Source organism: Cnephaeus nilssonii (genome assembly GCF_951640355.1).
Source record: "Cnephaeus nilssonii genome assembly, chromosome: 2".
In the NCBI taxonomy this organism is placed as follows: domain Eukaryota; kingdom Metazoa; phylum Chordata; class Mammalia; order Chiroptera; family Vespertilionidae; genus Cnephaeus; species Cnephaeus nilssonii.
Window position 1 is genome coordinate 36690949 of NC_137073.1, and position 24293 is coordinate 36715241.

Here is a 24293-nt window from a genome sequence, read left to right on the forward strand (position 1 = left end):
ACCATTATTAGGAAGCTCAAATTCAGCAGGCTACCCTTGGAAAGAAACTATCTTACTTTCTACCTGTCCCCAGATGTATTATTTAAGTTTCAAATTAAGTATCCTCTTATACTCTTACCTCCTTGAGCTTTCCACTGGTGAAGGTTGGAGACAGCAATGTTCGAATTCTCTTCCAAGTTTCATCCTCAGCTATAGAGATGGCACTTTTCATAAATCCCAATGGACCAATGGACTAGAGTTAAAAGCAAAGGGCAGAAATGAAATTAAAGATGGCAGCATAGGTAAACACCTAAACTGCTGCCTCACACAACAATATCAAAACTACAACTAAAAGACAAAACGAACACCATCCAGAACCATAGGAAAGCTGGCTGAGTGGAAATTCTACAACTAGAAGGAAAGAGGAAAGCACATTGAGACTCAGAGGAGCTGCAAAAGGCTGAGGTACGGATACACGCAGAGAGGACGGGCAGCTGTGTGCACGGGTTGGCTGAGTGCGCGGCTGGCTTTCTAAAGCGGGAGGGAAATGGAAGCTCCTGATGGTGCTGAACTCCAGTCCCAGGCAAGACTCTGGGAACCCAAACTCATTCAGGGGGAATATGGACTGTCAGGAAAAGAGAAAGCACACTGAGACTCAGGGGAGCTGCGGAAGGCAGAGGTCCGGAAGTGCGCACCCACAGAGAGGACTGACTGCTGAGTGCATGGGCGGCTGAGTGCGCGGCTGGCTTTCTAAAGCGGGAGGGAGACGGAAGCTCCAGACTGTGCTGAACTCCAGTTCCAGGCGAGTTTCTGGGAAACCAGACTCATTCGGGGAGAGACTGGACTGTCTGGCAGCGGGCGAAACTTGAGGGCGGCTTTCTCTCAGAGGGGCTTGCAGCAATTACTGAAGGACACTGAGACCCAGGGTCCTCATAGGGCAGGGCTGATGGGAAGCCAACTCTGTCTGCTCCACCCTGAAACTCGGCCCCATCCAAGCTGAGCACAGAGGCTTTTGCAAGTCTTCTCCCATAAGGGTGTCTCCAGCACAGAAGTTCTCCCAGCATATACATACCTGATCCTCACAGCCAATTGGCCTGGAGGTCAATTCCTCCCAGTGATACCAACAATCAAGACTTAACTACAACAAGGCTGTGCACACAGTCCACAAAGGGGTGCACCAAAAGTGTCCACCTCAGGTAACTGGAGGAGGCTGAGCCACTGGGCCCTATAGGACACCTAGCACACAAAGCCACTCTACCAACTCAGGGAAGCAGTGAAAATGTGGAGACAAAGAAACAGATCACAAATGAAAGAAATGGAGGAAAGCAAATGACTAGATATAAAGTTCAAAACCACGGTTATAAGGTTTTTCAAGAATTTCCTAGAAAAGGCCGATAAATTTAGCGAGACCCTCGAGGATATGAAAAAGGACCAACTAGAAATTAAACATACACTGACTGAAATAAAAAATATTATACAGAGACCTAACAGCAGACTAGAGGACCGCAAGAATCAAGTCAAAGATTTGAAATACAAAGAAGCAAAAAACACTCAATTGGAAAAGCAAAAAGAAAAAAGAATCCAAAAATTTGAATATAGTGTAAGGAGCCTCTGGGACAACCCCAAGTGTACCAACATCAGAATTATGGGGGTGCCAGAAGAAGAGAGAGAGCAAGATACTGAAAACCTATTTGAAGAAATAATGACCGAAAACTTCCCCCACCTGGTGAAAGAAATAGACTTACAAGTCCAGGAAGCACACAGAACCCCAAACAAAAGGAATCCAAAGAGGACCACACAAAGACACATCATAATTAAAATGCCAAGGGCAAAAGACAAAGAGGGAATATTAAAAGCAGCAAGAGAAAAACAGTTAATTACCTACAAGGGAGCACCCATACGATTTCCAGCTGATTTCTCAACAGAAACTATGCAAGCCAGAAGGGAGTAGCAAGAAATATTCAAAGTGATGAATAGCAAGAACCTACAACCAAGATTACTCTACCCAGCAAAGCTATCATTCAGAATTGAAGGTCAGATAAAGAGCTTCACAGACAAGAAAAAGCTACAGGAGTTCATCACCACCAAACCAGTATTATATGAAATGCTGAAATGTATTCTTTAAGAAGAGGAAGAAGAAGAAAAAGGTAAAGATAAAAATTATGAACAACAAATACATGTCTATCAACAAGTGAATAAAAAATCTGATGAACAGAATAAGCTGGTGAATATAATAGAATCAGGGGCATAGAAAGGGAGTGGACTGACAATTCTCAGGGGGAAAGGAGTGTGGGGTTGCGTGAAGAGACTGAACAAAAATCGTACAACTATGGATGAGGACAGTGCGGGGGAGGTAAGGGCAGAGGGTGGGGTGGAAACCGGGTGGAAGGGAGCTATGGGGGAAAAAAGAGGAACAATAAAGATTTATTAAATTTAAATAAATAAATAAAATGGGGGTGGGGAAAGCAAAGGACATTTTGCCCCGTGTAAGTTTTGGAGTTCTCAACAGTTGTTAAACAGTCATTAATTATTCAACAAATATTTAGTGACTGTCTACTTAGTAGCAGGCCCTATGCTAGATACTCAATAAATACTTATCCCCAATGCCTAGCATCTCATGAAGGTGCAGGAGACATCCAGCCACCTGATGTGGTTTCCAGCCTTTATATTCCAATCTCTTTCTCAAGGCAAATGACCCATATGTTGAGGAAACTGCTCCTCCAGGAGAATAGATAGGAATAAGACCTAGTACATCCTCCAGAGCTGTGCAGGATAGAAAGGAATTCTTGACAGATAGAAAGATAGCTTTAGCAAACTGTTTGCTGCCTCAGACCAGTTCTATCTTTACTTATATCTACAGCATGAGAAACTTGAAAAGGGGATGTTTAATATGGTAGCTTTTAAATAAAACAGTAGTTAATACTTAAAGGATAAGAAATCTATTCGCTATTCTTAAACATGGAAATCCCTTTCCCTTACATTTTCTCACCAGTGATAGAAGATATACGTTTTGTTCTAAAATGTATATCTCCAATACACATTCATGATATTTAAAACAAAAAACTCACCAACTAGAAAAGAAGGGAAACTTCCTCAACTTGATAAAGTGCATCTACAAAACCTACAGGTAGCATCACATCAATGAGATAAGCCTGGAGTAACATCACCTGTTGGAGTAGGAGACTCCTGCCTCCACTCCCTCCACCCCCTCAAAAAAACAACAATTAGACAACTATCCACAGACAAAAATAGGTCTAAGAGAGCTCAGGAATTCACTCAAGAAAATCAGCAACAGAGTAGAGCAAAAAATCCCTGAGAATAACTGTAAAATAGTCTTATTTTGTCTGCATCATCTCATCCCCCAGGCCAGGGCTGCTCAGTGCCAGGAGGGAAGTTCCCAGCCTGGGAGACTTCCCCTTGCTGAGAAAAGAGAAATAGGGTGATTGATAATTTTCCCCAGCCTTTCAGGGCATTGTACAAATTACCTGATTTGGAATAGATGATAAGTCTAGAGATAGTTAAGAACAAAGAAGAATAAGAACTACCAATATTGGCCATGTGGCATGAGTGACCATGATTTTTTGTGTCCAACTCTGCAGAAGACCCCCGTAGCCTTTGAGGCTGAGGAAACCAACTGGGCACAGATGCTGTGAAACCCCTGAAAATGTTACTGTTGACAGCCCCACAGGTTTTCACACTCACAAATTCCAGGAGCCTGAGTCCTGCCCAACCACACTCCACCCCCACTAGTGCTGCCCCAACTCGTGCCAACACTGAGTAGGATCTGTGCCAGCAGACAGCCCTGGCCTCTGTGGCTGGGGATGTGTATAACACTAGCCCAGTCCCCTGCAGATTCTCAGGTGCCTAGAGCCAGCTCTGACTATTAGTGGACTACACTGTCACATATGCCCACAGCTAATCCCTGCAGCCACACACCTGCACACTTTTAGCCTCAACTCCATCACCAGCTCCCACTGCCCTGCATGTCTTCGTAGGTAGCTGCTATAACTACATGAGTATACATTGACAGCCCAGGCACTCTAATCTATTTGTGTGCCCACAGCTGGCCCCAACCCCTGCCACTGGAACCGTATCTCACCATTGTACTTGTGTGCCTGCAATTAGCCCCAAGAATTTGCATACCACTAAATTTGGCTGCCACTGCTGCCTGCCCCAGTCCCTCACCACTGGACCTCTTGATGCTGTTGAAAACCCCACCGCCCTTGCAGCCACAATGGAACAAACACAGCTCTTGCTGTCAAGGATCATATAGTTGGTTATGTTGTGAACCCCTGCTATCTGGCCAATGTTGCCCATCAGACCTGGAGCCACTACACACCTGCACCACTAGACCAAGGGTCACTCCAGTGTGCCCCAACACATAAGTAAAGGTCTTTCCTTATTAAAGTTACTTTATAAAGTCTGCCAGAAGTAACTGCTTCTTCAAATGCACAGACACCATTGCAAAACTACAGTAACCACAAAGAATCAGAGAAACATGATTCCACCAAAGGAACCCAATAAACTTCTAGTAGCAGACCCCAAAGAAAGATCACAAATGGCCTTAACAAAGTATCAAAAATACTTGTCCTACCAAGAGAGATATCTTGGCTGTGGAGATCCCCATAAGGAGTAGGGGGTCCCAGAACTACATCAGGTCCCCCAGCCCAGGGTTCCAATACTGGGAAGAGAATCCTCATAATTTCTGGCTGTAAAACCCAGCAGGAATTGAGGATGAGAGGGATGGAGGCTGCTGGAGTCTCAGGCAGTTCCTCTTAAATGATCTGTGCAGGAACTAACTCAAACTCATTCCCTCTGGCATTGGGGCAGGAACTCAGGGGAGGCTTTCTTCCAGACGAAGGTGCTCGCAGAGGTTGTTGTTCCTGTGCAGGAACCTCCCCTGTGCAGGGCTTACTGGCAGCCATTTCTGTTTGCTCCACCCTGGTGATTCCCTGAGACCCCACCCCATCCAGTTTTATAATCCCACCCAAGCTGTGCACAGGGGCTTTTGCATATGAATGATCTGTCCTTTCTCAGGGTAAAAATTTGTCAAACAAACTGCAGCTGGGTCAGGGAACCCCAAACCTTTCAATAAAAGGCCCAAGACCTGGCACCAGCACCAGCTTGCCTTGCTTCACAGCTGGGCCTCATCTGGGCACTTCCAAACCCGATACAAAGAGGAGGGATCTGCAGCTCTGTCTGTAGCTCCTGCTGGATGGCCCAGGCAGTGGCTGACTTTGCACCTCACTGGAGACCCAAGAATCAGTGTACCCAGTGGGCAGTGTCAGACAATACCAGATTACAACTCTTCACATCCATAATTGACACACTCAAGGGGCAGATTCAGTGAGCATCAAAACCCCACTGAAGCAAGTCCTGCCCCATAAGGGTGTCTCTGCACAGCAGCTCTCCCACTATAGTTGCAGCTGGTCCCCACAGCCAATTGGCCTGGAGGTCAATTCCTCCCAGTGATACCAACAGCAATAAAGGCTCAACTACAAAAAAATTGTGCACACAGCCCACAAAGGGGAACACCAAGAGTATCTACCTCAGGTGATTGGCGAGGCTGAGCCACTGGGCCCTATAGGACACCTATCACACAAGGCCACTCTATCAACTCAAGGAGATTTAGCAGCTACCCAGTACATAGAAACAAACACAGGGGAGCAGCCAAAATGCAGAGACAAAGAAACAAGTCACAAATGAAAGAAATGGATAAAAGCAAAATACTGAATATAGAGTTCAAAACCATGGTTATAAGATTACTCAAGAATCCCCTAGAAACCTCCAAGAAACTTAGTGAGACCCTCAAGGATATGAAAACGGACCAATCAGAAATTAAGCATACACTGACTAAAATAGAGAATAATATACAGAGATTCAACAGCAGACTAGAGGATCCCAAGAATCAAGTCAAAGATTTGAAATACAAAGAAGCAAAAAACACCCAATCAGAAAAGCAAAAAGAAAAAAAGAATCCAAAAATATGAAGATAGTGTAAGGAGCCTCTGGGACAACCCCAAGTGTACCAACATCAGAATTATGGGGGTGCCAGAAGAAGAGAGAGAGCAAGATATTGAAAACCTATTTGAAGAAATAATGACCGAAAACTTCCCCTACCTGGTGAAAGAAATAGACTTACAAGTTCAGGAAGCGCAGAGAACCCCAAACAAGAAAAATCCAAAGAGGACCACACAAAGACACATCATAATTAAAATGCCAAGGGCAAAAGACAAAGAGAGAATCTTAAAAGCAGCAAGAGAAAAACAGTTAGTTATCTACAAGGGAGTACCCATACGATTGTCAGCTGATTTCTCAACAGAAACTATGCAGGCCAGAAGGGAGTGGCAAGAAATATTCAAAGTGATGAATAGCAAAAAAAAAAAAAAAAAAGTGATGAATAGCAAGAACCTACAACCAAGATTACCCAGCAAAGCTATCATTTACAATCAAAGGTTAGATAAAGAGCTTCACAGATAAGAAAAAGCAAAAGGAGTTCATCACCACCAAACCAGTATTACATGAAATGCTGAAGGGTATTCTCTAAGAAGAGGAAGAAGAACAAAAAGGTAAAGATAAAAAATTATGAACAACAAAGTGACAAAAAATACATATCTATCAACAAGTGAACCTAAAAATCAAATGAATAAAAAAATCTGATGAACAGAACAGACTGGTGAATGTAATAGAATCAGGGGAATGGAAAGGGAGCAGACTGACAATTCTCAGGGGGAAGGGATTGTGGGGGGTGCAGGAAGAGATTGGACAAAGAGCTTACACCTATGGATGAGGTTAGTGGGGTGGGGAAGGCCTGGAGTGGGGTGGGAACTGGGTGGAGGGGAGCTATAGGGGGAAAGAAGAGGAACATCTGTAATAATCTGAACAATAAAGGTTTTAAAAATATATATGAACAATAAAGTGACAACAAATACATATCTATCAACAATTGAATCTAAAAATCAAATGAATAAAAAAATCTGATGAACAGAATAAACTGGTGACTGGAATAGAATCAGGGGCATGGAAATGGAACAGACTGATGGTTCTCAGAGGGAAGGGGGTGTGCGGGGTGCGAGAAGAGATTAGACAAAGATCTTATATGCATGTATGCATTACCTATGAATACAGTCAATAGGGTGGTGAGGGCCTGGGGTGGGGTGGGAACTGGGTGGAGAGGAGCTATGGGGGGGGGGGGGAGAAGAGGAACATCTGTAATAATCTCAACAATAAAGATTTTTTTTAAAGAATATAACAAAAAGACAAGCTACACACTATGACTATAAAAGAATAGTAAGAGGGAGCCTTATGGAGATGGAACAGTTCTATATATTCATTTATGGCAGTAGTTACACAAATCTACACAAATTATAAATTTTATAAGAAATGCACAAATGAGTGCATATAAAAATTATGAAATCTGAATAACCTCTATAGATAAAGTACTGATGTCAATTTCCTGCTTTGATATTGTACTATAGTTATACTAGAGGCCCAGTGCACGAAATTTGTGCACGGGGGCGGGGGGGGGGGTGTCCCTCAGCCCAGCTTGCACCCTCTCCAATCTGGGACCCCCCAAGGGATGTCCAACTGCCCGTTTAGGCCAGATCCCACCGGACATCCCTCTGACAATCCAGGACTGCTGGCTCCCAACTGCTTGCCTGCCTGCCTTCCTGATTGCCCCTAACCGCTTCTGCCTGCCAGCCTGATCACCCCCTAACCACTCCCATGACAGCCTGATTGATGTCTAACTGCTCCCTTGCCAGCCTGTTTGCCCCCAACTTCCTTCCTCTGCCGGCCTGGTCACCCCTAACTGCCCTCCTCTGCAGGGTTGATTGCCTCCAACTGCCCTCCCTTGCAGGCCTGGTCCCTCTCAACTGCCTTCCCTTGCAGGCCTGGTCCCTCCCAACTGCCCTCCCCTGCTGGCCATCTTGTGGTGGCCATCTTGTGTCCACATGGGGGCATGATCTTTCACCACATAGGGGCAGCTATCTTGATCTTGTGTGTTGGAGTGATGGTCAATCTGTATATTACTCTTTTATTAGATAGGATAGAGGCCTGGTGCACGGGTGGGGACCAGCTGGTTTGCCCTGAAGGGTGTCCTGGATCAGGGTGGGGTTCCCTTGGGGCATGGAGAGGCCTGGGCGAGGGGCCTGTGGTGGTTTGCAGGCCAGCCATGCCCCTGGCGACCCAAGCAGAGGCCCTGGTATCTGGAATTTATTTACCTTCTACAATTGAAACTTTGTAGCCTGGAGCGGAGCCAAGCCTCCTGCTCAAGCCTTGGCTGCCGCCATTTCTGTTTGGATTTGTTTACCTTCTATAATTGAAACTTTGTATCCTTGAGTGGAGGCCTGGGCCCACCAGAGTGTGTGGAAAGCTTGGCTTCTTCTGTTGCCAGGGAAACCCAAGCCTCCCTTCTGGTAACCATCTTAGTTGGGGTTAATTTGCATACTCGCCCTGATTGGTTGATGGGCGTGGCTTGGATGGTGGGCGTGGTTTATGTAGCGGAGTGATGGTTAATTTGCATATTACTCTTTTATTAGAGAGGATGGGATACTAGAGGCCCAGTGCACGAAAATTCGTGCACGCAGGGGGTGTCCCTCAGCCCAGCCTGTGCCCTCTTGCAGTCTGGGAGCCCTCAGGAGATATCTGACCAGGCCGAACAATCAGAGGACAGCGCGGCCGGCAAGCGGCCGGCCCCGCCCCCTATTGCCCCACTGCTGCCACCACTTGTGGACTCCCTCTGTGGTAGGCAACTGGGCAGGCTGATCAGGGGATGGCACCAGCTGGAGAGCAACTGGCCCCACACCCCCCAATCTCCCCACTGCCGCTGCTGGTTGCTGCCACCACCCCCCACCGCCATCCCCTCCTTCTGCCTGCTGGCACACACCCTGGCTGGCCTGGTGCCACCTGCTCACCGGCTCCACCCCCTGCTGACCAGTCATTCTGCTGATCAGTTGGTTTGCATATTACACTTTTATTATATAGGACTAGAGGCCCAGTGCACAAAATTCATGCACAGGGGGTCCCTCAGCCTGGCCTGCACCCTCTCCAATCCGGGACCCCTTGGGGGATGTCCGACTGCCGGATCCCTGTGGGATGGGGCCTAAACCGGCAGTCAGACATCCCTCTCACAATCTGGGACGACTGGCTCCTAACCGCTTCACCTGCCTGATTGCCCCTAACCCCTCTGCCTGCCTGATCACCCCAACTGCCCTCCCCTGATCATCCCAACTGCTCTCCCCTGCCATCCTGATTGCCCCTAACTGCCCTCCCCTGCCAGTCTGATCACCCCTAACTGCCCTCCTCTGTCGGCCTGATTGCCCCTAACTGCTCCCCTGTGCTGGCCTGATCACCCCTTAATGCTCCCCCTGGTAACCTGATTGCCCCTAACTGCTCTCCCCTGCCAGCCTGATCGCCCCTAACCGCCTCTGCCTTGGCCCCCACCACCGTGGCTTTGTCCGGAAGGAAGGCAGGACGACCGGAAGATGTCCAGTTGACCTGGTCTAATTAGCATATTACCCTTTTATTAGTATAAATTACTATTGGGGGAAACAGAGTGAAAATGGGATATTCCTGCATTTTTATAACTTCCTGTCAATTTATTATTATTTCAATATTAAACATTATAAATAAATAACAATTTAATTTTTAAAAGAATGGATGCCTACCCGCCGATTTGTGAAGACAGAATAACATTCTTTCACTAGGACTGTTTTGATCACTTCTAGATCGGTGATCGCCAACACAGGCTGCCGACCATCATAGAACCTATGTCAGGAAAAAAGAGCTGATTAAATTGAACAAGCCCGTTTCTGCAGCTGGTGCCACAACTGGAAGTCTAGACTTCCATTCTGATGCTACATAATCCACATTCCTAGAGATCATTGTTAGAAATAACATTAGAACATTTAAATCCAAGTGGTGTGTACATGGGAATTTCTTATATCATTCTTTAAAATTTTTGTATATTTAAAATATTTCATTATCAAAAAGGAAGTTAAGTTAGTAAATAGATGAAGGCAAATAAAATAAATTACCTGACAACAGAAAAAAAATACATAGAGCCCACCTACTCAGTTACTTAAAAATATACTTTGGAAGTTATATAAAAACTAGGGGCCCAGTGCATGAATTCATGCACCTTTAACCCTTTGCACTCGCTTGCTTTTTTCTCGATTCCTTTATTCTACTCGGGATTTAATTTTTTAAATACCCCAGATTTTACAAAGCGCGGCAGTAGAATAAAAAACTGAAGTTTCTTTTCATACAAACTTATTTATTTGGATTTTTTATATTTCAAATTATTGATACATTCAAAGAGTATAAAAAGAGCTGCTACCGATGCTAACCGTGTCGAGTCACACTCGACATCCGAGTGCAAAAGGTTAAAGGAACTTTGGGCCGTGAGGCTGCGGTGGGCATAGGGGTGAGTCTCGGCCCATCCACCGTGCCCCTGCCTGGCCCCCCTTTCTGCAGCCCCTGGTCCTCTCTCTGCTGGCAGTCCTGCTCCCACACACTGATGACCCAACCCCACTAGCACCCACTGATGGCGCGGAGTGATTAGGGCCAGCGCCAGCAGCAGGTGCAAGTGGCTGCTGCTACCCCAATTGCCACTCAGGAGCAGGGAGAGGTGGAGAAGCCCTCAGGGGCGATCATGGCCTGCAGCTGCCACTCACACCCACTGACAGCACCAAGCAATTGGGACCAGTGCCAGGCACTGGCAGCAGGTGCGAACGGTGGCTCCAGCACCAGCTGTGGGTGCAAGCAGGGCCATCACTGGCAGTGGGTGCACCTCAGGAGCAGGAGGAAGTGGAGAAGCCCTGAGGGGCAATCGGGGCTGGCAGCTGCCGCTCGCACTTGCTGATAGTGCCAAGCGATCAGGGCCAGCTCTGGTGCCGGCAGCAGGTGCAAGTGCCTGGTGGGACTGTGGCACATGGGAGCAAAGAATTTTCAGTAACCACCAGAGGCTTGCCCTGATAACAGCAACCAGCCTTGGTCTGGCGCCCCCGCTCACCTGCTCCACTATCCACCACGGCCAATGCCTGCCATGTTCCGTACATGGCCCCTGATGGTCAGCGTACACCATAGCAACCAGTTGTTTGTTCAGTTGTTCAGCCGTCTGGTCTATTTGCATATTAGGGTTTTATATATATACTAGTGACCCAGTGCACAAAATTCATGCACAGAGGGGGGGTTCCCTCAGCCCAGCCTGCACCCTCTCCAATCAGGTCCCCTTGGGGGATCGGGTCTAAACTGGCAGTCGGACATCCCTCTCGCAATCTGGGACCGCTGGCTCCTAACCACTCACCTGCCTGCCTGCCTGATTGCCCCTAACCTCTATGCCTGCCTGCCTGCCTGATCGCCCCTAACTGCCCTCCCCTGCTGACCTGATCTCACCCCCAACAGCCCTCCCCTGCCAGTCGGGTTGCCCCCAACTGCCCTCCCCTGACGGCCTGATCTCGCCCCCAATTGCCCTCCCCTGCTGGCCTAATTGCCCCTAACTACCTCTGCCTCAGCCCCCACCACCATGGCTTTGTCCGGAAGGAAGTTGGATGTCCAGAAGATGGCCAGTCGACCTGGTCTAATCAGCATATTACCCTTTTATTAGTATAGATAGATTATATAGGATAGGATTGCTTAAATGAAGGGAAAAACCTTTTTCAGCAGGAGGAGATGCTCTTGGCAGACAAAAATACATAATCCCTATATCTGGACTGATAGCCAGCCATATGCACTGTACTGCCTAGCTGGTCATTAACCTTTTGCACTCGGATGTCGAGTGTGACTCGACACGGTTAGCATTAGAATAAAGGAATCGAGAAAAAGCAAGCGAGTGCAAAGGGTTAAAAAATTGAACCGCTTTCTTACACCTTCCACCAAACAGCTGTTGCCCTTAAAACCCCTCCTCAGGCCCCACCTTAGGTTCTGCCTTCACAGTTCACTCAGATTAGGTTCTGATTGGTCAGTTTCTATGCCAGTCAGCATCAGAAGCTCTGCCTACTAGGCAGCCATTGGCTCCTCACAGTTTACCCAGATTTGGTTCTGATTGGTCAGTTTCTATGCCAGTCAGCATCTCTGGGCCTATCTCTGGGCCTGATCAGAGAGGCAGGGCTGATCAGCAGCCCCCGGAGGCCCGGAGAGAAAGAGAGGCATGACTGCTAACAAAGCCCAGAGAGAAAGAGAGAGGCAATGGCTGATCAACAGCTGCCATGGAGACTGCGAATCAGACCCTGCCTATCTCTCCAGGCCTCTCTCCAGGCCTGATCCACCGCCCCCTCGGCAGTCAGTTCTGGGTCACCATGCCTGCCGCAGCGGCAGTCAGTGCTGGGGCGCCACAGCAACCCAGCAATGACTGCAGGACTGACTTCCAGTGTTCGGTTGAGCCTTTGGTCGGTCATTACGGACCCTGGGTTTTTATATATTAGGATACTAGAGGCCCAGTGCACAAATTCGTGCACAGGTGGGGTCCCTCTGTCTGGCCAGCAATTGAGGCCAATCGGGGCTGGCCAGCCTGGGGGAGGGACTGCGGGAGGTTGGCTGTGGGAACACACTGACCACCAGGAGGAAGCTCCTGCATTAAGCATTGCCCCCTGGTGGTCAGTGCAATTCATAGTGACCAGTCAACCAGTTGTTCAGTCGACCGGTGATCATGGTCTCTTAGGCTTTTATATAGAGAGATAGATATAAAAATGCATTCGACATACTATTAGATGAAAAGTGTAGACATAGCCCTAGATGGTTTGGCTCAGTGGATAGAGCTTTGGCCCATGGAGTGAGCAGTCCTGAGTTCGTTTCTGCCCAGTGGCACATACCTAGGTTGCAGGCTCAATCCCTGGCCCTAGTCAGGGTGCATGTGGAAGGCAACCAATTGATGTCTCTCTCTCACATCAATGTTTCCCCCTTTCTGTCTCCCTCCCTTCCAATCTCTAAAAATCAATGGAAAAATTCCTCAGAAAAAGAAAAGTGTAAACATACTGATCACAAATATGTAAAAATGTGTCCCCAAATAATAATGACTTGGAATGCTCAAAAAGATATAGTAGGAATATGAATGATTTCTTTGCCTTATTTTCTAAAATTTGTTTACAATTGCTTAAAGGAACTATTTTAACTATTAAAGAGAAGTCCTTGGTAGATTCAAGTTTAGAAATATTTAAAACAAAGGACAAAGAGAGTAAAACATACAAAGGAGCATGTACAATTTAGTTAAAAGTATTTTCTTTTCATTACTTATATTTATTGTATATGTGGGTCCATGTAGGAGACATCACCCAGCAGCAGGACAAGCCACTTTTAACATACATACTACACAAAGCTGACTCTTTCTGTGATACATCCCAACCTGGCCATCTCCTGACTGGTTTACTATAAGTCGAATTACATGAAGTTTACTATAAGTTTAGTAACACTGTCCTCTAGCATTTTTTTTTTTTACTATAAATCATTTTCATTAACTAGAATATAATGGGAGATTTTCCACAAGTCTTACCTATTCTTTCTTTGACTCCTCAGAGGACTTTCAGTTTTCCCATATAAAAATGGATGAGGACCACTGCACTTAATGTTGCCCATTTCCAAAAAAATCTTCTGAATCTCAGAAGGTGTAAGTGGGTGTCAAGTACATTTAGTGTTGAAGCAGTGATATAAAGAATTGTGGTGGCACTTAGATTGGTCAGATTGACTATATTTCTTGGATGATTCCCTTCTCCCCATCGTGTTTTTCAAAAACACCTGGGTGGAGAGACACAAGGTTTGGGGCAGGCGTCCTCAAACTACGGCCCGCGGGCCACATGCAGGTGTTTTTGCCGTTTTGTTGTGTTTTTTTTTTTTATTTCAAAATAAGATATGTGCAGTGTGCATAGGAATTTGTTCATAGTTTTTTTAAAACTATAGTCCGGCCCTCCAACGGTCTGAGGGACAGTGAACTGGTCCCCTGTTTAAAAAGTTTGAGGACCCCTGGTTTGGGGTAACCCTTTACATATATGACCTCACACCAGCCTTAGAGTTTGTTACAATACCAGGCAACATTCAGATTCCTGGGATTTGGTATTGCTGGGCCCTGAGGTGTATTTTTAACACCCTCTCCAAGGTGGTTCTTATACACACCCAAGCATGAGAACCACTTTCTTTCTTTAGAGGACTCCATGCAGAGCTCACAAGTAGTCAATGTTGGGAGGGCAGTTGGAACTGGGCCAGGGTGACCCAGTGTCGTGTGCTCTTTCTTCTCCATCACATAGCCTTTCTGGACTATGCCAACTCAGTAGGACCTTATGGGTTCTGAGGATGTGAAAAGGGATGAAACAGTACTGAGAAGCAAAGCCTTCTCCCCCTTGCTTCTAGGACACAAACACCACGTTACACCTCTCCTGCTGCTCTCAGCACACCTCCAGCAGCTCCGAATGGGACAGTCGCTGCAACTGGCTGAGACCACTTTGCAAAATCCTTAAGTCCATCAGCCTACCAGGAAGCAGTATGGTTTGGAAATATTCTATCTCTTCAAAGTCAGTAGAATAGGGAGATACAGCAATACTTGTATAAACTAAACTTCTATTGAGAAGTCTTGGCTTAAACATTTTTTAAAACCCAAACTCGAAACTTGTGGAGGAAATAAAAACAAAGCCACACAGATATGGTTTCCCATCTGTTTACCTAGACCCACAGCCCTTTTTCAAAAGGATATAACAAATCCAAATTTAAAATGAAAGAGTTGGGCTTTTAATTAATAGTCAATTATGGTCCAGCTGGTGTGGCTCAGTGGCTGAGCTTCAACCCATGCACCAAGAGCTGGTTTGTTCAATTCCCAGTCAGGGCACATGCCCGGTTATGGCCTGATCCCCAGTAAGAGGTGTGCAGAAGGCAGCCAACTGATGATTCTCTCTCATCAATGTTTCTATCTCTGTATTCCTCTCCTTTCTTTTCTCTCTCTAAAATCAATAAAAACAAATTTTTAAGAAATAACATTGTAAAACTATGGTTTATAATGTTTTTAATGTCAATTATGTAGGAAATCGGTTATGATCGGAATATATTAGAAGGGTCTGAAGTTATGCATTTCATCCAATTAAAGGAGACCAAATGGAGGAAAAATAGAGAAGAGGGAAATAATGAGATACTGGACAGAAAGTGATGCCAGGAGTCCCTAGGCCATCAAAGTCAGGAGAGTGATAACCTGCAACTCCCCATCTTGACTCAGAATGCAGACCTGGACACCTGGTGACATCTGGGGTCCTGGTAGGACAAACCTCCAAAAGCTTTACAGTAGGCTTTGAGCTGAGATTGTCCTCCACACCAGGGGGGCCCTTATCATAACAGCAAGTCTATCCAATAGGAGTTTCCCCAATACTCACCCCCACATGTTTCCATACTTTTTAAAACAGTCCATGTCAAAATCCCATAACCCCTGCAAGGAGAAACAAAAGTAGATTATTAAATTAAATGTACTGAACTCTACCTCTAAAATCTCATAACCCCAGAATTATTACCTCCATAGACACTCCAGAAGTGAAGCTGAGGGAGAGTAAGAGTGACTTGCACACTTTGACCTCCTGGTCAAGCATCCTTTTCATTTATCTCATGAGTCCTCTCTAGAATCCTAGCAGAACTAAGAAGTTTAAGACACCAGGGACCTCTTTTAGTCTAGCAGATTTAAACACATCTAAGGCATGTTTGCTGAGTGAGAAGAAAGTGACTGAATGAAGGACAAAGTGACTCACTCTCCAATTTTCCAGCTCAACTCGGAAAAGATGGAGAGATGTCACCACTCCAGAAGGAGAGAGCAAATTAAAATACCTTCTCTGTGTTTTCACTTCTATAATTAAAAAACACATCTTCTTGTGGCTAAGTTTCAGTTGTGATATTTTATGTTTTAACTATGCAAAGGAAGTTCCAGAAATGTGGGTCTTAGGGTGCACCTTCCAGGAGTTGATCTGGGAAAGGTGGAAGGGAAATTGCCTTTTCAGAGGCAAAAAGAATGGGATTTCCTGAACTAAATGACGCCCTGAAGAATTCAGCTTGGAAAATTAGAATCTGAGAATCTGCTCTACAGGAAACAAAATCTGATGCAGAACGCAGTTTGCATGTAAAGCTCTGCCTGCTGGCTTTATGGACATGAGCTCGTAACCTTCCATGTAGGGATCAAGCCCTGGGCAAAGCATCAGGGCTAGATCAACCACAAACACTTTGCCAAAATTCACAATCCTTGTGTCACTGAGGTCATTCATTTCAGATAAAATAAATGTTCCATAATTTTGTCCAAACATCTCCTTTCTAGTGATTTTGTGTGAGCAAATATTTGAAGTCCATGGATAAACACTATCTTACCTCAGTTATACCCACTCCCTCTCAGACTCAGCCACAGGGTGCCTCCTTTGAGGGCAGACAAGTAGAGCAGACAGCTCTTGTTCCATCTCTCAAATCCCCCAAAGACGTCATGGGGAGCAAATGGTGACTTAGGGCCATGGGAATAACTGCAGGGATTTATCAGTTCTTTAGAGAATTCAAGTGTTTACGTGCAAATTACCCGATGGTGACTACTTGGGCTGCCTAATACACTGAAGTTTCAAAGCTACCCAAGAGGAATCTAGAGAAGTGTATCCTGTGTGTATCCTGTGAACAGGGAAGTCTGACTCTAGCACATCCGACTTCTAGAGAAGTGTACCCTGAGTGTATCCTGTGAACAGGGAAGTCTGACTCTAGCACATCCGACTTCCTGGGGCACGACCAGGCATCCCTTCATGCTTTTCTCCTAATCCTAAGTATGATTATGTCTTCCTGGGAACCTGCACCTCCCAGAAAGAAAATGCTCCTCGCGATGCTCACAAGTTGGGACAAGGCGTGTGCTGCATCAGCTGAGAGCTCTGCTGCCCCACTGGGCCAACCCCGGAGGCTCCTGACGCTGACACTGAGCCTGGGGAAGCCTGGCCCTGCGCAGGACAGGGCCTATGGTGCCCTTTCTGGAAACTTCCTCCTGAGCAAGGCCCTTTTACTAGGGAACTCAGCTGCGATTTCGGAACCATAAGAAGCAAAAGAGGAAGCCCAAACAGCACTCACCTTACGGTAGGCCAGAACAGTTCCCACAAAAGGTAGGGGTGTCGGCCCAGGAATTCCCAGCTTCTTAAAAAGTCCATGTGTATAAGTCCCATATCTGTAAAGTGAAAGAGAAAGCCAGGTTACAGGGATTATGGATTAGGTCCTGGGGCTGGAACAGTCAAGCTAGAGAATGAACATGTAGGTGATAAGTAGTAACAAATCCCACAGCAATAATTACATTCACTCATCACCTCTCTTCCCACTTCCGCTGTGAGATTCAGAGAAAGCGATAGTGATTAGATAAAATCAGTTGAACTTTTCACGGACCCAATCCCAGAATGAATACTTGATAAATGTTTCCAAATGAGAGTGCTCCTAAGAGGCTGAGGCTGGAATGTTTTCCAGGAGATTCACTCATGGCTATTTAGTAAGTTTGTTTGTTCATAATATTGGAGATTCTAATTCTAGGTAGAAAAAGGGAAAATAATTTCTGCTCCAATGATGATATTTTGTTTAACTTCATCCCCTCAGTAACTGCAAGTTACTGCAAGCCTACCGAGACATTGTTCTTACAGTTTGCTCAGTCACATTTATGCTTTTTCTTCCCCCTATGCCCTGACCCTGTATTAAGTTCTGATTCTTCTTAAATATATCATCATAAAGAGGCCTTAGAATAGCCACAGTGTACTTATTTCTATAGAAATAAAACTGTGTTCAGGGATTTCACTGGCATCACAGAAATGTGAGTGCCTTTCAGCTACACCCAAGTCTCTGTTGTCAGGCAATTTGGTTGACTTGAGCTCTAGAGAAGGGTGATTGACCCATACGTTTCCTGAATGAAACTGTATAAAGGAACCTATGAGTAAAGACGCAATTTCCAGGCCATTCTTCCCCTCACTGCATTTGTTTCTTCACCCTGTGATGCTCACCTGCTAAGCACAGTGCCAGGATCACTCATTTTATTAAGATGGCCAGTCAGAAAGCAGTTAGTTTACTGATTCTGTGTCAGCTACCTCAAAATCCCATTGAGGCCGGTGCTTACTATGGTAGGCCTGCCTGCATTTGATCTTTCATGTGTCATGTGTGGAGTTTCACAACTGAGAATTCTGAATCCTTGCAAGCCTTCCCACTCCAGTATTACTGAGAGATGCAAGAGTGGAGGATGAAGAGAGGCTGAGGAAAGAGGAAAAATTCATCCATTTTAAGGATTAATTTGCTAGGCCTATAAGTCTCACCTTATAAAGGCAAATCAGAAAAGTATGGCTGAAAAGTAGGCTCTGTATAATGAATGGTTCAACATGCCCTATAAGCACTTTCAGCTAAAAGGGGGCCTTCCAAACTTTAGTACCTCCCTGTTGACAGTAAAAGATGTGCTATACAACACAAAATAAGTATCCATGAAATGTCCCAGAAAGTCAAATTAAAACCTTGTTGCCTCTTCTTTGGAGGTTAACCTTTAAGAAAGTATAGGTTTCTAACATTGTATATGATTTTAAGAATCTAATAGAGGCCCGATGCATGAAAATTCATGCACTGGAGGGGGGGTCCCTCAGCCTGGCCTGCCCCCTCTCAGGGGTGGGAGGCAACCTGTCGATCAGGGGAAGGTGATGCCCCCATCACACCTCTGCTGCTGCCACTGCCGGCAGCACAAGCCTCAGCCGGCCTTGGTTACCTGAGCCTCAGGCAGCCCTGGGCGGCTGGGCAGCTGCCATCCAAGGCTGGCCTGCGCCTCGGGGCAGCTCTGGGCGGCTGGGGGGCTGAGGGAACTGGGGGACTTCAGAGGCAGGCACACGGAGCGGCCAGACCCACCTGAGGGCGGGCTTGGCCGTGCCGCACGCCTGCCGCCCGAGCAGGGCCAAGGGGACTGGGCACTGCCATCCTGTGGCTGTCAATATTTGAGGGCGTGGCAGTCAATTAGCATATTCCCTCCTTATTGGCTGTGGGTGCCACCATCTTTGTGAGGGTGTGACAGTCGATTAGCATATTCCCTCTTTATTAGATTGGATGAAAAAATAAATAAAAACATTGCATAAAAGGACCTGTGATGAAGGACAGCAGAGGTACTTTGGTCAAACCCAAATAGGTATTTGGATACCTTCCTCCAGAAAGTTGGTGCAATTATGTGCACTTACTTCAAAACCTGGGCTACCCTTGAGGGTTAGTCCCACCCGAGTCCCTTCCTTTGCCATGATAGTCATGGCAAATCAATTAAACCCATTTCTGCTTCTGAACTTTCAGCATGTTACATGAACTCTCAAGTGAGGCCAAGCAATTGAATGAATGTGTCAGCAACATTGATCCCACTGAGTGATCTGGTCTAGAGTCTAGACTCACATGGTTCCATAACAAGGCATTGGGTGGGCTGGGTGAATTCCTTGGTTTCTTTCCAACTTCCCTCTTTTTGGTAGAGAAATGCTGCTTTAGGTGCAAAGGGGCTAACAATAAAACCAATCATTTTTATTGCATTTACATCGTGTTGCCATAAGAGAGCACTGTCTACTCTATAGCTACTGACTCATGGCTGTACCAGTGTCTTCTAAGGCTAGTGTTGTTTAACCAGTGGTGCCAGTATCTAGTGACGGACCCATTGCCACACAGATCACACAGTGTGACTTCGATGGTGTCCTATCCCCAGATTTCAAGCAGATGAGATGCCTACACTGTTGTCCTCTTAATGACCTCTTGCAAGACCAGGACCTGGAGTATCTGGGAAAAATATTCTCCCAATCCATCCAGAATGCCTCTCTTATCATCACTGGCTCACAATCTCGCTTACTCACCTGAACTGTGAGATTAAAATAACTGGCTAGGCAAGTATATTTTTAAACATATATATAATCTATGTTATAGAAGTATGTATTTGTACAATGGACTCATATTCCTGACATTATTCTAGTAGGGTGAAGTTATTTACACACTTTTGTGGACATAAATCCTGAACCAACAGCCTCTTTTATCCTACAGAAAAAACATGCTGGAAATAATCTTATCTCAGTAAAAAAAAAAAAAAAAACTAACTAATATTAAATAGAATTAAACATTATCAATTAATTTTAAAATGTTATCAGAGAGAAAATATGTTGCCACAATAAACTGTATTTATAATATTTCTTTCATAGAATTGAAACAAAGTATATATTTTCTATGTTCATGTCATCATGATTTCCTACTCTTTATGAAAGTGAAATTGAGATAGAGAACAAATGGGACATAGAGGGGGCCTTCTCCACCCATGTGACCAAAATGACTCCTCCCCCAACCTGTTTCATGATGCCAGGAATCTCATGCTTGAAAGGAATTCCTCTGCTAAGATGGTTTGATTCATCCTCCTGCACTGCAACTTAGTGGGGGGAAAAATTTAAACCCAAATTTGCTTTTGGGCTCGTGCCTATGCAGGCAGTTAGCAGATTTCATATTGGGAGAAATAAATCTCTATAATGATGCCAACCCTCCCCAAAGACTAGAAGAAAAAGGTGAAAGAAAAAAAAATAGTTTCAAGATTTCTGCTAAATTCCTTCTGCTCTAAAGTTTTCTCACTTAGGGGTAATAGTTCTGCCAATTACAAGGTGTGGGAATTGAGTATTAGGAGGGGAATTTTAGGGGAGAGACAGAATAGAGGAAAGAGCTAGTCTGAAGAGAAGGGGGGAAATCTCCAGCCCCCCTGAAGTCCGGGGTGCACCATCGTACATGGTGTAGATTATCCCAGGCAGTGGAAGGGAGGAAGCAGGAACAAACCTAGCGACACAAGGGCCATTCCTTGCACACATCTCTAGCAGCAGACACAGAACTGGAAAGGTGAAGATAATGAGACAAAACCCCAGGCCACTCCCTCCTGCCTCCAGGGTCCCTGGAGCTGGGAAAGGGATAAGGACAGAAGCCAGTTGTTTTTAATCTGCCTCAGCTGAATTCTGATTAATTAATCTAGGTTTACCCACACTGTCAATCAATTAGAAAATCACCGCCAGGAGCAAGTAATGTCCCCAAACACTCAGAAATTGAGAGTTGGAGGCAAATGGGACATTACTCTTTCAACAGATCAGGGTAAGAGCAATAATAATCCCTTTGGTGTTTGTAGCCCCCACCGTTTAAGCAACTTCCCCTGTTGGATCTTTGAAACAGATAAGGCAGAGGGGGGCCTGATGAGCTCCCAAGGCCATGATTACAGAGACCACGAGCCTGGACAGTAACTACTCACAGATAGAGGAGCACCAGGCTGGTAGCCAGGAGAACCCAGGTTTCTGTGGAAAAGCTTGGGATCAGGTCCATGGCCACTTTTGTTGGAGGTTCTCTCGAGTTTTCCTGTCAGCAAGCCTTGTTTGTTACGTATGCTTTGCCAGCCAGCCTGTGCGTGCGAAGCTTCCTTCCCCTCCCCGCTGTGAATCAGCCTGACTGGAACGTTTACAGCTGAGAAAGTGGGCGAGGCTAGAGCAGCAAGCACTTAAAGGGCCCTCTGTGCTCCAACTGCAGATGCCCACTCCACCTTGAAAGTTGGCAAAGCATCATGGAAACTCCCACTTTGACCACCCTTGAGTTCATATTCTGTGGGAAATCAATAAACAACTCACTCCGTTTTATTGGTAAACCCAAAGGTTACAGAAACTCAAGTAAAGCCACTGGCATTATATCTTTCAACTGCCCTTGACTCCATGGCTGCCTGCACTAAAAAATACTTGAAATCCTTCAAACAATCTAGGTCTACAGATCTTTACCCATGCAGTTTTCTTCCCCGGTGCCCCCTTGATGACTCCTACTCATCCTTCAAAACCTAGCTCAGAGAAATTCTGCTCTGTTATGTCTTCATAGCCAATGTCCCTGAACAGATACAACCACTTTTTCCTCTTGGTAACTTCTAGTCTCTATTATTGTCCTCGATCCTCTGGCACCATTGTTGGTCTCCACACCAAGTTCCCTTATCAAATTGAGGTCTTATGAAGGACACAGTCTGATATTAATCGCCATTATGTCACTAGTCCCTAGCAAAACACTTTACGCATAGTTTGTATTAAGAAATGTTGGCAGAGTTGAGTTGGTAAAAGTGGTATTGCTGGGTCTTCTGCATGTCCTTTCCCTGTGGCTCTTTGGTGACCACTCCATCTTCCTGGATTGTTAATGCAACAAGAGGGCCTGGCTGTGCCTCGGTAATCATTATTGCACGTTCAGGCTGATCCATCAGAATTTTGTTGACGAGGTGCTCCCAAAGGAGAGGCAGGACATGGATGAGATGGTAATGGTTACACCAAGCTTATCAATTCATCCTGCTTCCTGTCTACCCCCTTCCCCCAGAGGTCCTGCAGTAGACAGGGAGTTAGACAAATTTATGGCCAAAGAATGGCTCCCTATCTCTGAAAAGACCACAAGTCCAAGACCAATGGGTGTGAAGAGGAGAACAGCAGCCAGATGGCCTCCACTGACATGACAAATGTCATAACTTAGACAACAATGACATGACTATGGTCAGCACACATAGCATGCAAGACTTCAAAGAGGTGAATGAGCTTTTTGTCCTGGGACAAAGAGGGTCAGAGCAGATGGCTTCCTGCTTTGAGCAGTGGGGGATTTTTTTTTTTTTTTATGGGTGCTGAGAAGCTGATAGGAGACAACCTGTAATACTACTCCGTGTCACCTGATGGGAGAGATCCAAGTACCGTGCATCTGTAAATTCCACTTGTTCCTTATCATCATTTAGACCCATGTTCTGTGTCTGCTTGGCCTGAGAAACCATGAAGTATGTCAACAACAAAACCTTAAAGGTTCCCAAAAATCAAAGAAGCAGGAGACATTTAAGCTGTGTTTGTGCACTTCCCTTCTCTCTTTATCCTTTCTCAGTTTCAGCCCTTCTGAAGAAAGTGATACTCGTCTGTCACCAATTCTTTAGGTCCCTCTGGCCAAAAATTCTCCAGGGTTGCATAAAACTGGATTGAGTAAGTGGATGTCTCATTGGTAAAATGTGGAAAGTCCCAACTATCTCACCTACTTCCTCCTTTTATTTATTTGGAAGCTTGTCATGCAGCCTGAAATTTCTACCATCACAGTTTGTCAACTTTGAGTTACGTTTTGCTCCAGGAGGCACCTGTTAAATTCCATAACTCCCACTGGAAAGTGTACTGTATGAATACATTTATCCATCTGTGTATTAATTCAAGGCCAAGTGTGTGAATGTGATGTGTAGTTATATCACCAGGCTGTGGGCTACAAGTCATATAGTCCCCATCCTTGAGAGGATCCTCCCAGTGGAGGGAGAAAGACAAATAACTGTGTTCAGAATGTGGCATACCCCTGGAATCTCTGAGATAATAGAGCCGTACAGACAGGAAAGAAGAAGGGGCTGCAAGCTGGAATATTTATAAAGGACAAACATGAGAGGTTGGAAGATGATCCGGAGGAAAAGTAGAATTAATATATTACCTCAATGTACAGTTTAAGAAGTTCTTTCATGTCTCTCTTAATTGACCCTCACGACAACCCTGTGAGATACGTAATGTTGTATTATTTTAATTCCCACTTTACAGATGTGGAAACAAAAGCTCAGGATGGAGGAGAGTCTTTCCCAAGAAATTAAACTATGAATCCAGGGCATGGAGCCAGGTCTTGTTATTCCAAATTGGACAGTGGCATGCTGGCTCCAATTCCAGGGGCCTCCTGAAATAACTTAGCAGATTACATGGGATGACCTTTCCTTCCACACTGCCCAGCACACTTCTACTGTAGTTGCAAAAATAGTACAGAGCTGGTTGTGACCCAAAAATGACATGCACGTCCTTGTATCTATTACTAAGTTGTGTTTTCACTGAACTAGTCTCAGCAGAAGAAAGATGTTGCAAACAATTCTGACATATCACAATCAAAATTTTTTAGGTTTCCAGGAAAGCAGAAAGTAAAAGATGACAAAAACTAATGAATGAAAGGTAGGCAAATTTCAGAAGACCACGTAGAAGGGAATTAATAAATAGGAAGTGTTAAAAGAAACAAAAGATAAGCATCTCAGAATATGTTGCAAAAGGGGATAAAGCCTGTACGGTCTAACCTAATGGTTGATATAACCTCCTAAAGTGTTTTGTCTGACACTTGGCCGGTCTCATCAGGAAATCCTCTACGAGGCCACCAGCAGAGCCTTGTCAAACTTGGAGCTTGCAACATTTCTCTCTTGCTCAAATCTACCAACAGCTCCCATCATCCACAAGATAAAATTTAAATGTTTCAAGAAATAAAAAATATAATAAAAATATAGCATTCCATAGAAATGTAGGAAAGTAGAGTTAACTAATTCACTCCAAAAGAGCAATAAA

The 24293-nt window shown here is 45.3% G+C and overlaps 1 protein-coding gene across 1 annotated transcript in view; it reads right to left on the reverse strand.

Moving 5' to 3' along the window:
* The window catches only part of LOC307109087 (cytochrome P450 3A12-like), a 52004-nt gene extending 30613 nt beyond the window's left edge, over positions 1–21391 (reverse strand). The window contains exons 1-5 of the mRNA XM_079787636.1: positions 21203–21391; positions 17029–17122; positions 15327–15379; positions 9648–9747; positions 119–232 (exon numbers count right to left, since the gene is read on the reverse strand). Of these exons, the coding sequence (XP_079643762.1) occupies positions 119–232; positions 9648–9747; positions 15327–15379; positions 17029–17122; positions 21203–21273 (432 nt within the window). The 5' untranslated portion in view covers positions 21274–21391. The remainder of the gene's footprint in view (positions 1–118; positions 233–9647; positions 9748–15326; positions 15380–17028; positions 17123–21202) is intronic.
* Between the last annotated feature and the right edge of the window lie 2902 nt (positions 21392–24293).